Source organism: Numenius arquata, chromosome 6 (genome assembly GCF_964106895.1).
Source record: "Numenius arquata chromosome 6, bNumArq3.hap1.1, whole genome shotgun sequence".
Classification (NCBI taxonomy): domain Eukaryota; kingdom Metazoa; phylum Chordata; class Aves; order Charadriiformes; family Scolopacidae; genus Numenius; species Numenius arquata.
In genome coordinates this window covers 9004263-9024112 of record NC_133581.1, presented here as the reverse complement: position 1 = coordinate 9024112, position 19850 = coordinate 9004263, and the positions used below count along the sequence as shown (strand labels likewise).

General features: G+C 44.7%; 1 protein-coding gene across 4 annotated transcripts in view; it reads right to left on the bottom strand.

Annotated features, from left to right (window-relative positions):
• Window positions 1–19850, bottom strand: part of BCL11B (BCL11 transcription factor B) — a 90164-nt gene that overhangs the window by 43345 nt on the left and 26969 nt on the right. For 2 of the 4 annotated variants that reach the window (XM_074148609.1, XM_074148610.1), the window contains exon 3: window positions 4626–4841. The exons of the other annotated variants lie outside the window; for them this stretch is intronic. In XM_074148609.1, coding sequence (XP_074004710.1) covers window positions 4626–4841 — 216 coding nt within the window. The remainder of the gene's footprint in view (window positions 1–4625; window positions 4842–19850) is intronic. 4 annotated transcript variants of the gene reach the window in all.

Below are 19850 nucleotides of genomic sequence, written 5' to 3'. Positions count from 1 at the left end.
GAAAAGATACATTTACAAAGAGCCTTGGGGAAACTATAGGTCTTTGTCTGACCTCAGATACATATACTCAATTCTTCTTTCTCCTCTCGAAAAAGCACCCAGTGCTGCTCAACAAAAAAATGAAGACTAGAGTATGAGCCATCGTCCTGGGACTTGATGAGTTAGGAGGTTTTTGCTGGATGAGTTTGCATTCTCCCCTCTGATTACTGTTTTGTTTTCTATTGATCTTTCTACGTTAATAAAACCCAGTCTGGAGTGAACAAAAGCTTGTTTCTTATTCTAGTAAGAAATGTGCCGAGTGCATACCGTATCATTAACATAAAAGTTTTTGAAATAATACTGCTTTCTAGACAGACTGTATTAACAGCATCAAGCTTTTTACAGCAGGGTGGTCTAATCTAGCTCTTCTTATTGGCTGACTCCAGTTATAAAACCAACACAAAATTAATATGGTGATATAATTGAAGGAGGGAAAAGTATTCTTTTAAAACCTCTTATTTAATTATAGGTACTTCTTTTATCTTTACTGTCACCTTAACCTCTGCCAAGAAAACACCAGACTAGTTAAATGATGCAGTAAGTAGAATTTCAGTAGCCAAGTAAATTGATACTAACTTTACAAGATGACTGTGATTTTCAGAATGTCCTAATGACTAATACAGCTGATTCCTTGAATTAACAGAAGCCTGTTTCTCTCTTCTGAGATATGGCCCCATGCCTTCCTCTATTTTAGACCCTAAAGTTCACAGCCCTGTTCATTAATCACTGCTGTCCATGCCCACTTGCTGTTTTTATATATGCAACTAAGTACTGTAATTGTTTTCCACCTCCTTCCATCAGCCGACATGTGGGAAGGAGGCAGTTTCACCCGTTAGCTGAATATATGTGTATTGGACAGATTTAATTATCTTTACAGAGGTACATAAAACCCTCACTTGTGGGCCAAGGTCCAAAGATTTTGGATCAGGTATATATCTGAATGGAGGTGTAGGGGATAAATTATTATCTGTGCCATTAAAATTCCCTTTGTTTTATCGCGATTATAATTCCATTTCTGGGGCTTTTGCACTGTAGGATCTTCAGGGCAGGGACTTTTTTCTTTGGAGAGCACACTGTAAAGTGCCATGCACTTCTGCATTGAGATTTTCAAAGCTCATTTCTCGTTAACTTTAATGGGAAATGGGCATCCAAATCTCTTAGGCAGCTTTGACAATTTAAGCCTTAATGTACAATATTAATAAATCAGCATCATAAAAAGAGCCTTATGAAGATGTATTGTGAAAAAATAGCCCCACAAAAAGCATTGCAGTGTATGTGTGCATGCATACGGGTATATACTTTTCCTTACATAATTATGTCTCTCAACAAACATTTGCATGTCTCTGTTATGCAAAAAAACCTGTGTGTGTTTTACAGTTACTCTGAGCAGTTGCAATTCATTGAAATGAAATAAAAAACAGGCTCAAAAAAGCACCCTAATCTGGCAAGGGGTAAAGCAAAATGAATGCTTTGCCCATTTATATTTTAGATCCAAGCTACACAACCCTGTGAATTTCATGACTCTATTCCAACTTCTAATTAAATAGGCACTAAAAACGTTTAAACGGGAGAACCCAATTCAACAGACAGAAGCCTCTGAGGCAAAAAATAAATAAATAAATAGACTGAGGGAGAGATTGATCCAGTGGTAGATTTTTTTTTTTTTAAATCACATGGAAAAACATAGACCTTTACTTGCAAATTCCTCATCCTGTGGTGACCTGAACACAAAGAATTGAACAAAGGCAGAGGGAACCACGACCAGCACTGGCAAAGTGACACAGTGGACCCCAAGTGGACTTCCCAGCATCATTTACTGTGATTGAAACTATCAGTAGCCCCGTTTTCTAAAGATCAAAAACAGCTCTGGATGAGGCAGGATGACTACCCCTGTGCATGACTGAACGCTACTCAACATTCCAAGGCCATCGCTCTTATCTGGATCAGAGACTTCCAAATGCAGTTTTCAACGTGCATACCCCAAATTCCATCAGCAGCCAGAAGTTTAGATTCTCCACAGTACACAACTGCTGGGACCCTTGAGGGCCTGATTTGTTAGTGCCCAGCAGAGATTTGGGAGGATCTGCAACTTCGAGCCTTCAGACTTGCAGCCTGCTTGAGAACTGCACAAAAAACTCCAGGTCCTGAATTAAATGAATGCTGAAAAACAGGAAAGGTAAGAAATGATGAAGGAGGAGGAGAGGCGGGAGCTGTTGATGGCTTTTGTTCAAAGAAGGAAACAATTCTTCAGAAGCAAGAACAGGGCTGACAGAATAAAAGGCCAATCAAGTCAGAGAGACAAGCAGATGTCTAAAGCTGGAGCAAGTGACTGCTGTAAATGTCTATATTAAAAAAAGGGCACAATGCAGGGATCGTCACTGGATTATTAATCAACACAAAGAACTCACTTTTCTTTCATTTCCACAAAACATTTTGGGAGCTAGAAAGATCCCATAACCCTTGCCACCGGGATTAAACTATGCCCAGGCTCATATACAGCGAATACTACAGGAGCTAAGAAAGGGTTAAATAGACATAATCTTCTTTTTCAAGGGAAGAAAATCTTTCTTTCAAGCAGAACTTGACCAACTACTGTCATAAACATGTAGCATGCACTTTGATATAACCTATTCTCTAAGTGCCGCAGACTGCAGCAGTAATTACAGGAAGCCATGATAACAGGTCTCTCTCTCCACAGAGCTGGCATCGCTCTCCCAGCAAACAGGCAGTTCTGAAAACTCACAGCACACAACTCCAAAGTGAGAACTCAAAGTACGCAAAGTACAAAAGCCTCGCCTTCCCACGTTCTTTAATAAGTTATTCCTTCCTTCCTTTTCTATTTTTAGTTGTACTTGCTTCCCTCCCCACTAGCTGCTGGCATCAGAAGCAACAGGGAAGCAGGGCATCCAGTTCACTGTTACTACCTGCCTACCAAAGGCACCCGCGTGCATACTGCACCAGTGAAGACAGAGAACAGCAAAGCATGCGATCAGTTCCAGTTTGGTTTACTGGTTACAGGGAGGAGGGAAGTGGAGAGACAGGAGAGGTATCTGACCCTCTGATCCAGTGCTCACCATTTGGAAGAGCCCATTTCTACACCCGTCTCAGGCCAGTTGGTCAATCTTCTGGGGCTGATGAAGCAGAGCCTAATTAAAACAGCATCCCCCCCAACACTGTGCATGGCAGCTTGGATAGGAAATCTGACCAAATGCCCCCGGATGCGCTGACCGCACTCCACCACACAGCGCATTGCTGCAAGCCCAGTGCCTGTGACCCAGCACAAGGAGCCTTCCTCACATGCTCTGAGCTTCACCCAAGGTCCAAACAGGACCCTGTGGAGTGCTCTCAGCCTCCTCCCAAGAATATTTTGTCTTTTGAGACCAAGGGTTTCCAAGATAGATACAACATTTTTTGTCTCGCTTTATTACAACAATGAGAGATGTACAGGGACACTCTCATGAGACATAGTGCACTGCGGCCAGGTGGTACCACTGCCTGTGGAAGAAAAACCTGAACACAGCAAAGTTTTGCCAGCTTCAGGGGGATACGAGGAGCCATTTCCCAAAGGCTTTCTTCCTGACAGTCGTTGCTGTCTCTCTAAATCCTCTGGGCCTCACACATTACTTATCCAGCATAATTCTGGGAACTCCTTATTAAAACTCCACACACGTTAGCATGAACGAGGGCTGCAGGATTTGGCCCACCACAGTGAGACTCCATAAACGCTTGCGGATTTTGCCACAGCTGTATTTTCTTTTAAGCCCTCCCCGTTTTCACCTCTCCAGCCCACAGTTCACCATAGACCCAATCTTGCAACTGAGCCACGCTTAGAAACACCCACTGATTTCAAAGAGATCGCTGGGTCTGAAATGATGGGGTCTGGTAACAATATGTCTGTGTCCTCTTTGGCTAGCTCAGTGCGCCCTCATTTCCACATCACTTTCCCCTCCTTGCGGTGACAAAAGTCAGGCATCCAAAAGGAATAAAAGGAAAAGAAAAGCTGACGCTGGGGAGAGGCGAGGGATGCGTGGCAAGTTACCAAGGAGCATTTTCTCAAAGCAAGGGAGAAAACGGCATGGAGCACATACATCCTGTGTGCATATGGATGTGGAGGGGAGCTTTTAATACAAATGATTGAGGAGGGAGGGGAAAAAAAGGAGGGAAAACAAAATACCTCAGATGTTAAATGTTATCCAATTAAGCTTAAAATAAACAGCCCAAAGAGATGAAATCTTGATACTGGGGTATCACATTCTGTCAGAAGTCTCAGACATTTGTTCACAACGTGGCACTAACGGCCTGGCAGTGGCCACTGGTGACAACTGAAGGTGGGCAGGCAGGAGGGGAGGGATGGGGAAATGGAGGGAGTCGCAGGCCTTTTCCCCCTCCCCATCCTCCACCAGCATGGAGGGGGAAGGAGGAAGGGGAGGAGGGTGGTTTAGGGCATTTTCTCTGCCTTCCCCACATGACCCAGCAAAGGCAGCTCTCCCACAGCACAGATGACATCACTTGGCAGCACTACTGACCTTCAGATAGCAACAAAAAAAAAAAAAAAAAAAAAAAAAAAAAAAAGATGTTTCTATTACCTGACAACTGACAATGACATCCAAATGTGCCTGACGTCTCAGTCTGAATCTCAGTCTGAGTCCCGCCAACTGAGACTGCACGTGCACCACAGCAGGGCAGGCTAAGGCAGGGCGGGAGGGAGGCCAGTGCGCGGAGAGGTGACGTGATCACGGATGTGTGAGGGTGGGAGGAGGCAGCTATGGGAGCCCCCGGCAGGTTTGCAGGCCTGGACGGCCCTGGAGAAAAAACAATAGAAAAAACTGTCAGTCGGATCTAAGTTTGAAGGGACAGAGGAGGCATCATCAGGGCAAACAGGCGAGGTGGGGGCTGGCTGCCTAACGCACGACATGCTGGGTCTGAACCCCTCTCCAGGCCCGGATGAGGCTGGTGGGCTCATGTCGGGCAGGGGGAGAGCAAGAAGAGACCTGGGGGACCCACGAACCCGGGCTGGGGTCGGGGGGGGGGGCACAGAGAGGGGCAAAGTAGGGGGGACGGCTGGCCTGGCATGGAGCAGCGTCGGAGGCGGCGGACGTCGCCACCAGCACTTGCTGTGAGAGATGGAATCAAAAGGGGGATTATTGTTTTACGGCTGTGTTAATGCACTGAGCCGACACAAAACTGGGCAGGCTTTCTGCCGAGCCGGCGCTGAAGCGGGCTCCACACACCAGCCTGGACAAAGCGCGGTGACTTAGAGCTCAAATGGCTTCAGCGAGGTGCCAGGAGCCGGGCTCCCAGAAGGAAGCGCTGGCGGCCGCTGAGCTGCCTTCCCGCTTGAGCTGCGGCCAGTTGTGCATTTTGCATGCCCCGATTACGCAGGCTGCTTCCCTATCGAGCCTGAGAAGAAGGGAGCAACCTTTTTCCTGGTAGCTAAAAGATGATATTGTAACCTCCAACGGTATTATTCATTTTTAACCCCTCTAGGATTCACCTGCCATTTAAAAGCTGTATTTAAGAGTTTTCTCCTGCTCCGCTGGAAACACTCGCTCCTCCTGGCACTAGTCCAGACTGAGCTCTGGTTTTGAAAAACTAAGATACAAGTCTTCAATATCAATATACGCCTGCACAAATACAGATATGCACAAACACACACACAGAATCAGGTAGGAGCTGCATTTTTGGCTGGCACAATTTAGCAGAGTTTAAAGGGAAGTTGAGCAAACAGCACCACTTTACATCCACCAAGAATCCCACCCCCTTCATTTAAAACTATGCCTGCCACTTAATTGTTAAATAAAGGGTAGCTACTAATCAAGGGCAGTTTCTAAATGAAGATATGTGGTGGAGTGGTGGCCATTAAAAAGCTGGCATTTGCCAACAGTTACCGCACAGTGGTAGATCAGAAACCACAGTTTCCCCCTGTATTGAGATCAGGAAATATGTGTGTTAATTGTGGGGTATCTTCTGGCAAATGCTGTCTTTTTTTTTTAATGGTAGCAATTCTGTCTGTGCATACGTGAGTGCCTTGCAGATACATGCAAACACCCTGGCAGCAAGCAGAAATATTTATCTATGCTCCCTCCAACCCTAGAAAAGCAACATTTTCTAAGGGAGCTTACACTGTGGCAGCAAGGAGAAGTATTTATCCACGCTCCTTCCAACCCTACCTAGAAAAACAACATTTTCTAAGGGAGCCTCTCCACCTCAAGAGTCCCAATTCGGAAACTAGGCCTGCATGTTGATCTGACAGCTACACATGTGAGGCAAACGGGGATACTTCATCCTTGGCACAGCATCCAGCGCTCCAGTCTGCAAGGACTGCATTTGATTTTGTCGTTTATCTTAAATGGCTAAGAGACCACCAGTGCAAAACATTTGTGTGAAGCTTTTGCCAAAACCACAAGTGAAGAGTCTAAATTCCCTGTGTAAATACTTGAGCTTCAAGCATCAAGGATAAAATTTGTGCTCTTTTGTGAGGACTGGTTTTAAATAGAAGCCATCTCTGTGGCTCATGGGACGAGGAAGGATTTTTTATTTTGGGGGCTCAGTTGCTTGGCTTTTGTAACTGTTTGATCTCCCTGGAAGTACTACACAAGCAGGTAATGAAAACTACCATCCAGATCATACTTACATTGCATTTTGGACAGGATTGTGCCCTAGGTATGTGGAAACTGATGTCAGAATGGATTTCTATGTGTGTGTAAAACACTCTACTGCCACTGTAACATACACAAATAATAAGTTGTTTTTTTCATGGAACAAGCAAAAAGTAACAAAGATTTCCTCCAGTGATTTAAGAATTGTATCTTATATTCCTAATATTATAAAAATAACTAGGCTAGCATAGGCTATGTTGAGCCACCTGGGCACTCATCCTTGCTGGGAAAGTTGTGAGCTTGAAATCGGGATTTAGAGTAGGGACACAGGTTACACCTGGCCACAACTACAGGCACAGGTCCTGCAGTCGCTTGGCCCTCTGCACACCATGGTGCCATACTACAGGTCTTGAGGGAGCTTATCACACAGAGAAACTGTATGATACCCACGAAGTGCACCATCAACCACAACTGCACAGGGGTTTTAATGGGAGGTGCACAGGTCCAACACTACCCCGAGAGCAACAGGACAGCAATGCTCCTGTGTCCTGGTGGGTCCCATCTTTCCACTGGCAATGAATTTGATAAAATCTGCACAGCCCTGAAACATCTGAGAAGATGCTAAGAGCTCACCAAGTACCTACAGGGAGGTCCTCCCTGCTCCTGTCCAATATGTCTCCTCTAGCGTGGAAAGGGAATTAAGGTTTCAGATAGGAGGTTTCTAACCATCTGGGCAAAGGGATCCTGTAAGAGCCTTCCAACAGAGGTACTGTGGGCAAGCCAGCAATCCATTTTAACAAGGTGCCTAACAAATTTATGGGAAGGACTACATAAACCAGTTGCCAGTGAAGGGATGGAACTGAACATATCATTCAGAAGATCCTTTTCTGTCCTTTGGTGTACGTATGAGGAAATCTAAAAATTGCTAACGTAGTGTCAGAAAGGAAAGGGTTGGTAAGGAAGAAGAAGAATGGACAAAGAGAGACTCTGGCAAATCCTCAGGGAGTCCCACCACTACTCCCAAGTCCAGTGCTAGGAGACAAAGATCATAGGGCTGCCAGACCAGAAGGCTATGTCTGCCCCTACAAGCGAAGTCAAAACAGATGATTCCTCCTCCTCTTTGCTGCCACTTTAGGGTTCGCTTCTTTGTCACAAACCAGGACAGTCCTATAGAATCAGATCGAGTGGCAAATAATGAAGAGGGAAATCGTATCTACTGGCCTCGAGGAAAGGCATGGAGAAAAGGTGTGCTCCACCGTTAGGTATGTGATATCTCTTCATAGATATAGAAAGAATAAGAGAATTGCTCAGAAACCCTCAGCTCGTGTTTGCTAGGAACATGCCCATGTTTTACCTCTCCAGCTCTTCTGTGGGATTTTTCCCCATAAAGGCTCTATTTAAAGCTGAAAATTAAGACAGGGGCTCTACCATTCTTCAACTTAACTGCTACAGGTGACGGACAAACACAAAATAAACAAACAGATTAAAAGATAAACAGATATAGGTAGATAGACAGACGGTATCCTAAGGTGGTGCTGAGAGTTTTCTGCTTAACCCACACAGCACCAGGCGAGGGAGGGGAGCCAGTGTCTGGAATTCTACAGCCGATCAACCACATCATGTTGCACACAGGTTTCAAAAAGAAAATGCTCCTGCAAGCCCCTGACTGCCATAAGGAGCACAGCCACAACTGGCACTGAGGGAAAGCAGACCGCAAGAACTGCGCTGCAATCTTAGAGGCAAAAATCCGATCTGACTTGGGGTGAGCGGGCACACACATGCAGCTCTGTGTCTCTCAGACATCACTGACACGATGTGTGAGGCTCGATTTTCCTCTTGGGTCAGCACTGGGAAATCACTCACCTGCACTGCAGATCTCAATTATATATTCTGCATTCATTCTGCACGGATGTGAAGGGGAGTTTTGCACGTAGCATGAGTGTGAAACATGAACAGGGACTGTCACCATGTAAGTAAAAGATCTGCATTGCTGATGGTAAAGGAGGATTTTGTCCTCATGCAGGCTCGGCATATACTCAGTGCCTGTACACAGAAGTAGCTCACAGGTTATGTTGACTCCCAGGCACCACTAAGAGTAATTTTTTTGCTCTCTGCTATTTTTAAACTTGCAAAGAAGAAAATAAGGTAAATTGGACATGACCCCAGAAGATGGAAATGAGCATAAGAGCCTAGATGAACATGACAAAAGCCACAATCAAGGCATAAATTGCATCCTTTTGTTGTCCCTCTCCCTGAGCCTAGGCATGACTGGCCATATGATATGGTATATGTAAAACACCACACTCCTCTGGCACATCTGCGGAAAAGTCCCTGAGCAAAGCACAAAGCTGGAGCTGCAAGCAGCATTCACAATGTCCCACCTCAGCCTGGTTCAGAGCAGGGGACCCGATCTTAATTTAAGAGATCTTGCTTTACATCTTGTTGTCACCTGAAAAAGCAGTCACACGTAGCTGTGTAGCTGGTGGTTCCCTGGGGTGTTGTGTGCTTGCCTGGGTGGGTGCCGGAGCGCGTGTCTGCGCACAGGCAGACCGGCAGGTACACAGGCAGACATCTAAGCCACTTAACAGGGCACAAACCAAGTTCTTCCGAGTGTCTCTCTGTGCCTGTCTGGTGATGGAAAATCAATCAATAGCTGGTTAGAGACTAAAGCTCAGTTCCATTATTAAAAAACTCTCTTTCAATAAAAAGAAAAACATCTGTTCAAACAGTGTATGGCTACAAATTCAGAGTGCAGGCTGCAGCCTCCTCCCTGCCCTGTGCCCGTCATGTTCAGGGAGAGTATTGCAGATGTTTTGAGATGGGTTTTACATTTAACATTGCAGCAGCCTTGAACAGACACATCCAAAAGTGAAAGACAGATCTATTCACTAATCTTTCCAGCAGATTTTTTTTCCAAGCTTTTCCTAAAACAAGTTGTCTCATCTGTATTACACTACACAGACTGTTCCTACCTGACGTTATTATCTTTCTACCATGTCTTTTTACACAGACACCAAAAGCATTGATGAAGCAAAAGTGCACAAGCACAAATACGTACACACACAGAGTGCACAGAGGCACAAACACTTCCAACAGCAGCGAGCAGAGCAATGCTTGCACACCCTGCAAGCAGCAGCCACACACAGCATCCCCCAGGAAAGGCAAGAGGACTCAGTGGTACAGGCAGACACGGTATTATACACCCTCACGCCCGGAGTCCGGCGCTCAACCAGACACACCTGCACACCAGCCTTTACCTCTTCCCCCAGCACACACACAGCGGTTTTGGAGCAGTTCCCCTGCACCGAATTACAATGCTAAGATTAAAACTTTGCTCAAGCTGGAAATGGAAAGACTGCACTGGGGAAAGAAGGAGGAGGGCAGGGAAGGAATTTTTTGTTATATTTTGCTAAGGGATTTATTTTTTTTTTGGCAGACAAGGATTCCCTTTGAATTGATACATTTCTTTCTCCCAAGAATTTCGAATGATAATGCATAAATGAGTCATAGATCAAGAACAGCGACGTGGTGAGCAAGAAGGAGAAAGAGTATGAGTGAGGGGCACTGGCACAGAAATTTGACAGTACCCCAATTCCCCCCCTTCCTCCCCCCATGCCAAGACATTAATTCTCACAAGTCGGAGAAAATTACTATGCATGAATGCAAAAAGCATGATCAGGAGTAATTAACATGGCTTCATATGCAAATTTTATTAATGCAGAAGTACAAAGTCATTATGCAAATGAAACTTACGTCAACTCTCTTGACAAATATTCATCTCTAAAGCTCAAGTTTCTCCCTTCTAATTTTTTTTTTTTAATTTTTTGGTGTAAACCCCCCCCCAAAAAAAAGAAAAGTGACGAGGACTGTTTGACAAGTTTGCAAAGTTGTTTTTCAACTGGAGAAATTTATTCTTGCATTGTTGATATATTTTTTTTTTGTTGTTGTTGGCAGGTACACGACAGCTCATGGAGGAGAGCGGGAGGATGGGGGACGCGGGCTACCAGCAGCAGGCAGCCAATCAAAACGCCAGCGGCTGTAATGAGCGCGATTGATGACTGTTTGGCTTTACTGCAGGGTAATGAACTAGAATCCAGTCTGAGGAGGAAAAAAATATGAATATTCATGAAGCTGTGCTCCTGCCTTTGATGATTAAAGAAATTTTTAATATTCAAATAAGCGCTTGCCAAGTGATTAACAAAGAACAAGCACGCAGGAATATGGAAATGGAGCTGTGGAAGATTTGGGAGTCACAGTCTGTGCAGAAAAGACAGCACAAAATTTCATAAACAAGATAGGCAGATAACCCAATTCAAATCTGAGCAAATAAAGGGGGGAAAAATCCCCTTCTTTTTCATCAGTTTGGATATTGTATCAGACACTTTGTTTTAGAGTGCAAAGGAGAATAAAAGCAACTGATGCAATGAGACGCGGGGAAAAATCCAAACCCTGAGAAACCCAACCCAGCAATTACAAAGTAAGAATCCTGGGTGAGAAACCGATAGGAAAATGATGGCTAGGTCCACTGTCTGCTGTGGGCTATTGCTTTTCAAAAGCAGGAGCCTGCCTGATGCTGAGAGCCTACCGGCTACTGAGAACCACCAACTTGTTGTATATAACAGGCAGGAGTCAAAAGTATCCTGAAATAACCAAGCCCAGTCACCACCACTAAATCCCTTTCCTTGGCTAGAGGGTGCACTGTGGGTCCTGACCACTGTCTGGGAGAGGAGTGAGGGAGGGCAGCAGAAAGAAGAAATATTATTGCCAGGGGAAGAAAAAAAAAAAAGGTAAAATCAAAAAAGTGGCAAAGGAGGGTGCAAGGAGGTCTCAGCTGCCCACCCTGGTAATCAGTTGGTAAGAAATGTGTTTTCCGTGTCTGAGCCAGACAGGTCCTCCACTCCCCCTAGGTTTCTGAACACAGATACAAAATTCAGCCACATTACAAAATGTCTGATAAGTTCAGGCTCTCACAGTTTAATAGCTTCACTAAGGATTCACACTGAAGCACATAATAACAATATTAGCTGCTAAAATGACTTTGCAGTTAAAATACATCTAATTAGCAGCCAGTGACATCCTTTTTTATTTTTTTCTTTTTTGGAAAAACAGTTAACTTCAGGGCTACCTTATACCAGGATGAAATCTGGTTATGCCCTTTCTGTTACTCAAAAAACAGAGTAAGGATGTCTTCAAACTCTTAGGGCATTGGAAAACCGACTCACCGTCTTTGTTATTAGATCCTGGAGTTTCACAGGCCTGTTTGGCTTTTCTGCAGATCTTTAAAACCTCTGGTTAATTATTTCCTATTTAAAAATCTAAAGAAAGCACAGTCTAGGTACCATTTAATAATTAGCTGGTGTCTTCAGAATGTAACATTTCAACTCTACTTTAAAAAAATACATATAATAGTAATAATAATAACAGCATGAGGACAATGCTACAAAATGCACAAAACGGCCATGACCGGAACCTTCAGAGCTGCCGTGAAAACACATCATGGAGCTAATGGGATTTTTTCCCCCCATATCTGCTCCATTTTTGGAGATACAAAAATACCCACTATCGATGCACCACAGGAAAGAAAAGGCTGGGGGGGTGCAGGGGGGAGAGAAGAAAAAAGGAAGGAGGAAAAAAAAGAGAAACACCTAAACGTAAGTAAAGATAAGGTTAAACACCATGCAGGGGTATTGCTGGGAGTCTTTCCTCTGAATAATACCGAGACCTTTTGAAGATGCCTGTTGTCTCTAGGTGTGCGTAGGCGGGTGAAGTGTGATATTACACAACACACAGGCGGCAGCGGCCATGCACAACCGTGCTGATCACAGCGCTTGACTGTGAAACTCAGGTCTCCATTTCCTGGGCTGGTCGTAGCTCATGTCAGACCCTTAAACACCATAAATGTTATCCTTTGTCTATGAGATTCCTTGGCTTTATTTTAATCAATGCATTTTCTTTTTTAATGACAGAGAAGCAACTACCAGCTCATACAGTTGGTTGCTTTGGAGCCCTTCTTAAATGGCAGTTGAGTTCTACCATATAAATGTGAATGCTTAATATTTCTGCCACATTTTCTTCCTTTCTTTAAAAGCACCCCATTTACATATTTCTGGAGAATAATGATACTTCAGCAGGGCAGGTGAACACACATTTCAGCATATGGAGTCAATGGGAAAAAGTATTAAGAGTCAATATTGTAAAAATCAGCCCCTAAATTTAAGTGGCTTGAATTGAGCATGCAGCTGTGGTTGCCTGTCAGTAGTTAGATGCTGTAATAATAATAATAATAACAACAACAACAATAATAACAATAATAATAATAATACGCCTTTCATTTCTCTAGTGCCTTCCACGCAAAGATCTGGAAGCACTTTACAAAGATAAATAAACTGAACTTGGAACACCCCGTGTGGTTAATAAATATCCTAATTTATCTAAATATCCTGTTTTGAGAATGCAACTCTTCTCACTGCATAAAAATCCACATTTTAGGTCATCCACATATTTGTGCATGGCATTTTGGAGGCTCAGACATCAAGGGCAGGCTGTGGAGATTTTTACTTACCTAAAGTAAAGAGACCATGTGGATTCCCAGACGTAGCCCACGCTATGCCTGCAAGATTGCTTATGCAGTGCCAAGACCCGAATTTTAGGAAATGGGGGCGTGGGCTGTTGCTGGACCAGCTCTGAGGCTGGGGTGGGAGGCCCACAGGGACATCCAGGTGCTACACGGCAGCATCACTACGAGCCAGGTCCCTGCAGGGGCTCCTGCAGGACCACCCGTTCCCCTTCCCACCTGATGCTCATCCAAACCTGCTCCCTTGTCTGTGCTTTGAACGTGAAGCTAAGCAAAAAATTGAAATATCTTGGCTCACCCCAATTATCCACACAAGAAACAGGACTCTCGCCCACCCCAAGGCTGCATTCATCGCTTCCTCCCGCCGTGCCTTCTGCCCACCTCACCAATTCAAGGAGGACCATATCCCTCTGCTATGAGAGCAACCAGGAGCAAAAGCAGCGGCAACAAGGGCAGGATCGGGCCTAAAACAGCGTATCAACAGATGTGATATAACATAGGAAACCAGGGTGTTTTCTCGTCTCAGGAGGGTGGTCTTGCAGACAGGGCTCTGGGCTGGGAAGGGTGCAGGGGGCACACACCCAAGAGCACAGTGCCCTCCCGGAGCTCAGCATTTCCCTTCCCACCCTCCGCCTGCCTGGTCTGTTCAGCCCCAAAACGCTTCCAAGCAGAGCCCAGCTCTCGCTCCGGGGGTGCAGAGCGCATAACACAATGGTGCCCTGATCTGAGCTGCAATGTCCAGAAGCTACCGCAATAAACTAACAAATAACAATAATCACCCTGATTTGTGGAGTTTGTTTTCCAGAAAAGCATAAAGGGTTGACAATAAACAGTTCATCAATTTTCCCAAGTTTGTTCCCCAACTCTTGTAATTAAGTCCTGGGAAGTTTCAATGGCTGTAAAAATCCTTATGGGGATTAAAATTTTTAGTCATGATTATACCGTGAATATTTCCATATACCAGCAAATATTCCTGATGCAATTGAAACATATAACCACCCCAACAGATGATTGCAACAATTTAACAAGCCCTGGAATTAATAAAGGAACTCAGTGGATGAAAAGAGCTGTTTCCAAAGGGCAAAATAATATATACAGGCAGCTAGAGAGAGAAATACCACTATAAATAATCTGAGGGCTTGACCACAAGAGCATGGCCAAGAGGCTAAAACCAAGGAAGTGAAGTGGCCAGGGAAAATCCCCGGAGAGGCAGGAGTCAGTAACAACTTCTCCTCTGCCTTAGCCACTCCGGAGTGAGCCCTGCTTCCACCTGCAGACACTGCGCTGCACACACCTATCCTCAGGCAGAATACAGCCTCTGGAAAAGGCAACAGCAGGATTTGCTTCTTGGGTAAGTATCTCTTCATTGCTCCGAAGTTTGCCTTCTACTAGTATTTTTGAATTTTATCCCTAGCCCACGCTAAAAAAAAAAATCATAAATGACTGTTGGAATGAGGCGGGATGAGGCTTTAGCAGTTCTTCAGCTGTTTGGTAGCAAAAACAATTCCTGGAAGGGGAGGGAACCCAGGGAAAGAGAGGCAGATGAAGTCACTCTGCCCCTCTGTGCCTCAGTCTCCCCATCTGTGAAAATCAGCTAATGACATCCACCTGATTTCGTTAAATGTCCTGGAAACTAAAAAGAGTCTGTAACAGCAATATATTAAGCAGCAGCACTGTTAACTCTTTGAGTGCTGGAAATGCGAAGGAGGACCATCAGGTGATGCCGATGTCCCTGCAAAGCACAGATGGACAAACTTAATATACAGGCACAATTAGCTTTGGGAGAGAATCACAGCTCCTGTTTTTTTGGCTCACCCCTTGCCAAAAGCAATGTAAGTGGAGGCACTTCGTAAGTGCTGAATTTCAATGTGAAAAATAGTCTACCTGCCTAGTGTGAATACATGCATTACACTTCAAGTAACATAACAGGGTTTGGGGGGGGTGGGGGGTGTTCCATTAATGCGCATGTTTATAATTTGCAAATTTCCCCTGGTGCACAGAGCACGTTCACACTCAGCAGAGCATTTCACTAACACCAAGCAAACTTAAACAAGCAAAGCAAGGAGAGTGACTGGGGTGGGGGGGTGGGTGGGAAGGAAGCAACAGAGATTTTTAAAATGAGGATTTCCTTTGTGTTTTGGATCTCTCAGGGGAAAACCAATCCAGATGCACGTGTGCAAGCGGGCCCAAGTCTGATAACTGAATCTGTCAAATTAAATGAGCGGAGCAATCAACTGGAGATGGTAAAACAATCCACCAAATGAGGGGAACCCTGAGAATCTAAAGCTTCAGTCCTCAATTTACTGGACACCAGCACAACTGAGTAAATAATGCTCTCTGAATGGAAAAGAGGCTAGAAAATTAACTACCTTTTAAATAATGAAAGAAAGCAGACAAATAAACCAGCAACTAGGAATCTAGTTCAGAATATGATGTAAGTTAAAAAGGGAAATAATAAACCAATGTTTCATTTGCACAAGGAAGCGTGTTGCGAACCTGCGCCCCATCCTGCTGCTAAATAGCACAATGAAAAGTTTCACCCAAAGACTTGGATCCGAGCAGAATTTGGCCAGTCACCACCGCTAATTAAAAAGGATAAGTGAACCCTCCACCAGGAGAGGTAAAACACAAGTACGGCATAAAAACAACCCCTTACTCCTTTCAGTACGACACAAAACCGCAAGCAAAGCCAACTACAAGAAACCAAGAACCATTCTGCATACATGACATTTTTTGTGAGGTATATTTTTCTGGACCAGATCCCCCCATAACTCATTTGCCCACTTATTTGTATGGAATAGCATCTTTCTCCATAAGATAAAAGTGTAAGGTACTAAAAGGCTTTTTATTATCAGATCTGTTTAAAATGGAAGCTGAAGTTGATTACCCAGGAAAGTGTATTAAAAAAAAAAAAAAAAAGAGAAAGAACAAAACTGTACAAACCGAGGTAAAGCAAAAGAATTCGTTCAAACATCCATGGTCAGGATAAGGAAGTGATATTAAATTTATACCTATCACCCCAGTAAAATAAAGGCTAGGAGGTTTTTGTTTTGTTTCTGATGAAAATGTCAATACACTCAAACGGCAGCTTATTCCTGTATATCACAGCCTAACCAAATCTTTCTATAACCTCTTGCATTACAAACAAAATCTCTAAAATGTCACCAACTAAAAAATTGAACTAGCCTGTAATTAGTTTCAACAAAGTAGTCCTTTTAACCCTAATTTTCTAAATGTAAATGGCATTTCTGAAGTAAGCGTTATGAACCTTCCTTAAGGACAAGCGGAATCAAATTGTAAAATCATAAGCAGCGATCTAGTAGCTCTTCCTCTAAGCAAGCTTTTTATTTCCCTGTAATAAATTCAAATCCAGTCTTCAGTCTCTTAATAGGTGATCAGAGAAAATATGCATGCACACCTAAACCGCTACAACAAAGCTTATTTTTTAAATAACACTTCAATCACTAATATAATAAAGACTGTTATAACACGTTAGCACTGGTATCATTATTCCTTATGATTCAATATTCTAATGACTGGCTGTAAGAGAGGTTTATGTTCTGCCGAGGTTTATACCACTATTTAATGTAATTAAGCAAACTGGCAGCCAAAGCCTCTGTGGAAATATCATTTCTATCGCAGAGTATTCCCACCAGAAATTCAGAGGAATCATAACATACAAACTTTGATTCTGTTTATTTTTTCCCCTGTTCTGAAACTGATCTGGCATTTCTTGGACTTAGTAAAGGGGAAGAAGGAATTAATTTGGCTTCTGTAGACATGTTATTATTGACAATACTAATAGTCTATGACAAATGAGCCATCCCCGCTCCTCTCTTTCAGCAGGCATTGCAGCCTGCAACATCGCTTTGCACAACCCCAGAGCTGGACTTTCGTTGTGCCGGGAGCCCTGTGAGTGTACCAGCAATGGGGTTTTAAGTAAGCCATTAAAATGCTAATATTCAGCACGGGCCAGATCCCTGTTACCACTGAAAGCAGAACTAAAGCTCCTCTGGAGACAGGATAAGGCCCTTCCAATGTGATCAAAGAGTAAATACATGCAAAGCTCTGATGGGAAAAAGGATCTTTTTTCTAATTTTAAAACCAAACAGGGAGAGTCCACCAGGCTCATAATCCATGTTACAGTCACATCTGGGATCACTGACATCTGGGATAACAGCAGCAAGCAGCCTGGTCCAGGCTAAAAAGTTGCAAAGAGGGGCACTTAGTACCCAGGATTGCATCAAAATGGTGTTAGTTACCTTTTGGGCTACACTCCCCTCCGCTCAACATAGCTCTGCTGATGACAGCAGATGTGCCACATATATATATATATAAATATATACATGCAGATATAGCTGTGCATGGCTTTGTCACGTCTGCATTCACCAGTAGCCCTCAGTCAAGCAAGAGGTTCATGGGGCCACTCAGGAGCGCAGGGTCTGGAGCAGAATTCAGCCACAAAACACGAGTTCACCCACTTGCCAGCAGAGCTCGCGAGCCGACTTGGTTAAAATAAAGGCTTAGTTATGTCTCCCTCCCAGCTGTAAAGCTCTCAGTAGAGGGAAAAAAAAAAACCCAACAGCTGAAACAAAACCCACACCCATTTGTGGGGGGAATGGGACATGGAATGATAATGAGAAAGGGAAAATGTCTGGTTCCTATTATTGCTATCTCCAGCGCTTTCACCTCCACAAACAGCTTAAAGGAGGGCTTCTGGAACAGAAGTTACACTTTCCTTAATCTGGGCTCTTAAACTGCCAGGATCTGGTTACATTTTCTCCTTCTCCAGATTTTAATACTTTTATTTTATATTCTAATAAGGGGGGGGGGGGGGGGGGGAAGGGGAGAATCTCAGTGTCACCGAAAGAAAGAAGTCACCAGGTTTTGCGATCCAGCAGCTTCCTTGGCAGAGGGAACTGCTGGTTGGCATAATCCACTCGTTTGACAAAACTACTATTTCTGGGCACAGGCTCAAAAACAGGTAGGAAGCAAATGCTGAGAAATAAGGAAGTAAAAACAGCCAACAGATTTTTCACTACCAAGAACGCCAAGAGTAAACATGATTTATTTAGCTGTGTTTAACATGTCTCTTCTGCACTAGACTGCAGAAATCTGCTTGCATTTAGAGCAGGAGGAGGAGGAGGCAGGGGGGAGGGGATGAAAAGGGAATCCATTACGGCGCTCCGCTGGTACTTTCTGAATTGTTCACTCACACAGTTTTATTGAGTACAAGTATTTTCTAGCCCAAAATATATTCATGTGTCAGAAGAAAGCAGCACTAATCTGCTGTTAATTAACAAGCTGCCTCTAACAAAAGATGAAGGACCCAATTCATACAAACAATATTTACGTGGGTGTCGCATGATTTTGTCACAGATCTTTTCTTTTCTCCCCCCCCATCTTACCCCCACCTACTCCTCTTCCTCAGCACCCACTTATAGGGATGCAGCACGGAGAAGTCCCCAGTTCCTCTTGGGACTAGCACCCACAGGGGAGGTGAGGGCACCCAGCCTGGTCCCAACCCAGCCAAACTCGGACAGGATCTCACCCGAGGCACGCGGCTTCAGGGCTCCCATCTCCCCACGCGGGGAAGGGCTCTATCGTATGCTCTAAAGTGAAATTTCCTTAGATCCTTATTCAATTATGAGGCAGAAGCCATCTTCTGGCACTGTGCCCACAGTGGCAATGCTGCCGAGGCTCCGGGAAGTGGCATGAAGCCTCTCATCCTCTATCCATCCTCACCGGCATCGCGCGGGCTGTGAGACGGGTCAGGCGAAATCGCCTTCCTCCCTGCTGCCCTCCCTGTGATTTCACATTTGTTTAATCTGACCCTTTCACGGAGGAGTTGGGGGGGGGGGGGGGGGGGGAGGAGAGGGGGAGGGGAGGAAACTTGCTAACAGCAGGGAGAACTGGAGGGATTTGGGCTTGTTCAAAAATATCAATGCATGCACAAAAGGGTAGGGCTGCGAGCAGTGAACCAGAGGGCAGGCTCTCCTGGCCGTAGCCCCACTGCCGTCACCCGCTCCCTGCTGTCATTTTGGATGGTGGCATTGGTGTCCTCATCCAGAGGGGTGTTGAGCACGGCAGGATATCCTAAGCTCCCGCCGGACACAGCCAGGCACTTTGGAAAATCAAGCCATTCACATCTTTTCTGCCTCATCTGAGAAATGAGAGTGCCTATCTGCATATCTCCTGTGGGCAGTTTAAAGCTGGCGCTGGCAAAGAGATGGGAGGGTTAAAACCGACAGAAAACGAGCACTAAAAATTCCTGGACTTGCTCCGCTCCTGGGAACAAAGGTGGGATTGCAGGGTTGGAGAAAGGGCTGATGGTCTCCTGCGCTTTACCCATCAAACCACACAGACCTGCCCTAGAGAAGGGTTACAGGTATGGAGTTTAGGCTCTGCTCAGCACTGCCATCACACAGCCAGGGCTGGGAGAAGTGTAGGGACAGGAGGGTGGGAAACAGATGTATTCAAGCATGATTTTAGAAGTGCCAAGGTTCTCCCGTGATGGCACGCTGGGATGGTATTTCTGCTAGCACAGTGCTCTGCACATCCCAGTTAGTGTCTTGCCCTGAAGGCCACGGTTTCCTCGGTAAGAAACAAACTCTGCTGGAGCATACACACATGTGCCC